The following is a 4,915-nucleotide window of genomic DNA, read 5'->3' as shown; positions in this document are numbered from 1 at the left end:
GATAACATCCTTATTTTTTCAACCCGAACCCGACCAACCCGATCTGTGACCCGATATTGACTCAATCCGATAGACGACACGATAATAAATTAGCTTAATAATGGTGTAAATAAGATCAAATTGACATTCATCTTAATTATTTTCACTTAAAATTACATTTAATACTCCTATGAGTTGTCAAGCATAAAATTACCCTCTAAAACTAAATATATATGAGAAAATATATGCAGATAACCTGACCCGATACTGCCCGCTAACGACCCGACTTGCCACCCGCTGATGACCCAACCCGAAGATGACCCGAATGAACTGTAACCGACCCAAATCCGTCATTGACCTGACACAACTCAGACCAGATATAACCCGACCCGCTTTGACCCAATCCGTAACCAATTCGAGTGACCCGATTACCACCTCTACCCGAGACAATGATAAGGGGGAATGCAATGTGACCAAGTGTCAAAACACCAAACATCATCACAATCACACCTTATTTTGGTTGTGTCCACATATTTGCTTCTTCTACTCACTTCTCCTTCACAAACACGCAGGCATTTCCATTTTGCAGAGTAAACAGTAACACAATACTCATGGCTGCCACACTCTCTGCTTTGAAACTTCAACTGACCCCACTTCCAAAATCCCAAAAATCCCACATTATTCCCGTTAATTCTGCTAATCCTAATTACACTACTAGTAATAATAATAAAAATACCCATCAAATTTTAACCCTTGATCATTCTTTTAACCCCTTGAAATTTACCCCCCTCACTCTTACCACCCTTTCTTTACCCTTCCTTTTTGATGCACAGGTATTTTATTTCTTTAATATTTTTTTCTTTTAATAGTAATGTGAGTTAGTTATGATTATATTGTGTGATTCCTCAATTTTTGTATGAGACCGTCTTACCGTATGAGATGATCGTTTTATATTATACTGTTACGGAATTGAAATGACTACTATTGGGTATTTGGTTAGGAATTTTCTAACCCCAAATTTTAATTTCGTTGGAATTGATAAGGAATTGGGCTGAATTCCAATTTTAAAATCTAAGGCTTCCCGAACGCTTGAAATGTATCAATTACGGAATTCAATTCCAATTCTACGTTCCCAAACATGTTGAGAACCCATTGACTATTTAAGATTATTGAATAATGACGGAATTGAAATGACTACTATTGGGTATCACAAATTCTCATTATAGACGGACACTATCCGTCTATACGTATAGACGGATACCATTTCCCCTCACAAAATACCCATTTGCCATAAAGTGGGAAGCACATGGGTGGTGCCCCACCTTGTCCTCCATACCCATTTTATTAGAGGTCTTTACCCGTTTATACGCCCCACCCGTCTATACCAAGACCTATTGATTGGGTGTTTGGTTAGGAATTTTCTAACCCCAAATTTTAATTTCGTTGGAATTGATAAGGAATTGGGCTGAATTCCAATTTTAAAATCTAAGGCTTCCCGAACGCTTGAAATGTATCAATTACGGAATTCAATTCCAATTCTACGTTCCCAAACATGTTGGGAACCCATTGACTATTTAAGATTATTGCAGTGACGGAATTGAAATGACTACTATTGGAGTATTGGGTACGAATTTGATAACCCCCAAAATTTTGGAATTAATAACGAATTGAGCTCAATTCCAATTCCAAATTCTAAGGCTTCCGAACGCTTGAAATGTATCTAATTATGGAATTCAATTCCAATTCTACGTTCCCAAACATGTTGGGAACCCATTGACTATTTAAGATTATTGAATAATGACGGAATTGAAATGACTACTATTGGGTATGAATTTGATCACCCCAAATTTTTGGAATTGATAAGGAATTGAGCTCAATTCCAATTCCAAATTCCAAGGCTTCCCGAACGCTTGAAATGTATCTAATTATGGAATTCAATTCCAATTCTACGTTCCCAAACATGTCAATAGTTCATTTGTAAATTGTCAACTCTGCCATTATTCGAGCAAAATGACTACCCAACAACTTCTAATTTTGTAATTCTTGGGATTCAGGAAATCCCCATGTTTATGTAATGTAATGTGTTTAGTGTACGAGTTATTATTGTCCCTTAACGATGATGTCACAGTTCGCGGGTTTGATCCCTACCCACGGGAATAGAGTAGACCTCTTGACCAACTGTTTACCTCTTAAAAGAGCATCTTGTGGCGAGGAGAGTAGTCTCTTTTGTCGGCAAAAAGAGATTAATACTTGAATCGTTTTAATTTATAAGTAATTTGTCAGGATGCATTGGCGGCTGGAGGTGAATTTGGGCTATTGGAAGGGAGATCATTGGCGCTGATACACCCAATAGTGATGGGTGGGTTATTTGCGTACACATTATGGGCCGGGTATTTGGGTTGGCAATGGCGGAGAGTGAGAACGATTCAGAATGAGATTACTGAGCTTAAGAAGCAAGTTAAACCTGTTGCTGTTGCGTCTGATGGTACACCTGTTAAGGCTCCCCCTTCTCCTGTCGAAACCCAAATTCAGCAGCTTACCGAGGTATTTTACTATTTCGTCTTTCTGTATTGAATGTTGATTTTCTGCTGACTGCTGTTGATACGTATCCGTGTTATGTATGTGTAAGTAAGTATGATTATTGAATGTTGATTGTCTGCTGAGTGCTGTCGATCTTAGTGAAGTGTAAAATACTTAAATATGGAGTACAATTTGAATTCGTAGTTGATGATGTTTGCGTTGTTACCTTTAAGTGGAGAGCTAGAGCCATAACAATAAAATGATCCTTTGGGTACACAAGTTCTCGTCTCTTGATAAGTTTATCACAATACTGATCCATATTATGAGGCACTTATTTTTATTATACTCCCTCTGTCCCGGTCATTTGTTGTCCTTTTCCATTTTTGGGTGTCTCAGTCATTTGTTGTCCTTTCTATTTTAAGAATGAACTTGATGAGTAATTTGATCATACTCATTCAATTTGTTCCACTTGTCATTTAGTTATTGGTCATCTCCTCTTTCCTTGGTCTTTGTGCCAAAACCAAAGGACAACAATTGACCGGGACAGAGGGAGTAATGGGTTAATGACTGCGTGGATGTGGATTTCTGAATCGGATTGTTCATCACTGGAGAGTATTATTATGTAAATCTGGTCATAGACCCAATGAGAGCGGAGTGGAGCCGAGTAAGAATACAGATGACGGGATTCTTCAAGTGAGAAAAGGGAGACAATCTTATCTAACAAGAAGGCATATTTGGTTTCCTACCTTGACCTCTAGCAATGATATGTGAAGTTTTCTCTTTCGAAGACATGGTTTTGTGATATGGCATATTGTCTCTAATTATGTCGATAGTACTAAAACATGAAGCAACAATGCAACACCAACTTCATGGTCCTAAAGAATCCATGAATGAATTGGTATATGTATTTCATAGTCGTAGTTTTGTGTTATTCATCGCTGTTATGTTGATGCCTGTACAGTAATTGTCCTAACTCCTATCGTTCTGTTTTTTTTAAACATGGAATTATTCAGGAAAGGAAAGAATTGTTGAAAGGCAACTTTAGGGACCGACACTTCAATGCCGGGTCAATTTTGCTTGGGTTTGGCGTCTTCGAGGCAATTGGTGGAGGAGTCAATACTTGGCTTCGAACTGGAAAGCTATTTCCGGGTCCTCACCTATTTGCTGGAGCAGGTATGACTTATGAGCAAATGAATCGTTATTGGCGAAAGACTGAAAGAAATTACTGAATGCTACTATTGTTCTTGTAATTCTTCCAATAAATTTCTTGTAAGACCATCTCAAACTAATAAACTGCGAGACCATCCCTAATCCCTATCCTTATTACCGAATTTAAATAGAAACATCTTATCATTCGATCATCACATATAATAACCTGTTATTCGTCTAACAAGCTTACGCTTCCAAATTGAAACACAATGTAATCAACAAATTAACAATTTACATTCCTTTTTGGGAAACAGCCATTACTGTGCTCTGGGCAGCCGCTGCGGCCCTGGTACCTGCAATGCAGAAAGGAAATGAAACAGCCAGAAGTTTGCACATAGCTCTGAATGCCGTGAACGTTGCATTGTTCATATGGCAGATCCCCACTGGATTCGATATTGTCCTTAAAGTATTTGAATTCACTACATGGCCTTAAGGCGTTTCTTATTCAGGTCTGGCACTTTCTCACTCGTACTGTGTCAATCTATTCTAGTTACTTGTATCAGTTATAATGTCCCTTTTTTTCACATTTTTTCACTCATTTCGGCTTGGTTGAGGTCCTTGTAAAATGTATACATATAAGTACTCATTATGTCCAACTAAATGCATAAATTTAGTATATTAGTAGGTTTCTCTTGTGAAAACCCCTTGTTTGTTAAATTGTGTGCGTTGAACGTTAAGTGTATGTTTTCTAGGGGCCCCATTGTCCCCATAGTATGTGGACAGTTTAACGGCGGAACCCTCTTTGCTGAACCTCACAGAACCTGTTTTATATTAGTCTTATGGCATCATGAATGCAAGCCAAATCTCAGGCTTATGTTCGTTAGTTCACGTATTCAGGTGGTTTTCGTTAGGGCAACAGTTACTAACTAGGAAGATTCTAATTTCTGTGCATTTTTTGTTTCGACCATTGAAGTAAGAGCGGCTGTGAACTGATTACAGTCGGCCGATTACAGAATATTCTTTTCTGTATTTATTTTCTTACTACCTACAGTGTTTCATGCGAAAACTTGACTTGGAGCGAACCGAGAACATTTGATGGCAATTCTGGTTAATGAACTTTTGATTGCTGCTGGTTGGAGTTTGAATTTGATGCTTTATTCTTCTCTTCTTCGCCGGTTTTCGTTTTATTGTGGGCCCTGAAAGTTTGCTTGTTAGTTTCCCTAAGAATATATGAAGTTGATATATTATCTATCATGCATATATCACA

At 38.0% G+C, this 4,915-nt stretch overlaps 1 protein-coding gene across 1 annotated transcript; it reads left to right on the top strand.

Annotated features, from left to right (window-relative positions):
* The first annotated feature begins 467 nt into the window (after nucleotides 1–467).
* LOC141604946 (uncharacterized) lies at nucleotides 468–4,349 on the top strand. Its single transcript, XM_074423540.1, has 4 exons — nucleotides 468–812; nucleotides 2,263–2,523; nucleotides 3,513–3,672; nucleotides 3,963–4,349. Exons 1-4 carry the CDS (start codon nucleotides 591–593, stop codon nucleotides 4,139–4,141), a joined length of 822 nt encoding a protein of 273 aa, XP_074279641.1. The 5' UTR covers nucleotides 468–590; the 3' UTR covers nucleotides 4,142–4,349.
* The last annotated feature ends 566 nt before the right edge of the window (nucleotides 4,350–4,915 follow it).

Source organism: Silene latifolia, chromosome 10 (genome assembly GCF_048544455.1).
Source record: "Silene latifolia isolate original U9 population chromosome 10, ASM4854445v1, whole genome shotgun sequence".
NCBI classification, from domain to species: domain Eukaryota; kingdom Viridiplantae; phylum Streptophyta; class Magnoliopsida; order Caryophyllales; family Caryophyllaceae; genus Silene; species Silene latifolia.
This window is presented reverse-complemented; position numbering and strand designations above follow the sequence as displayed.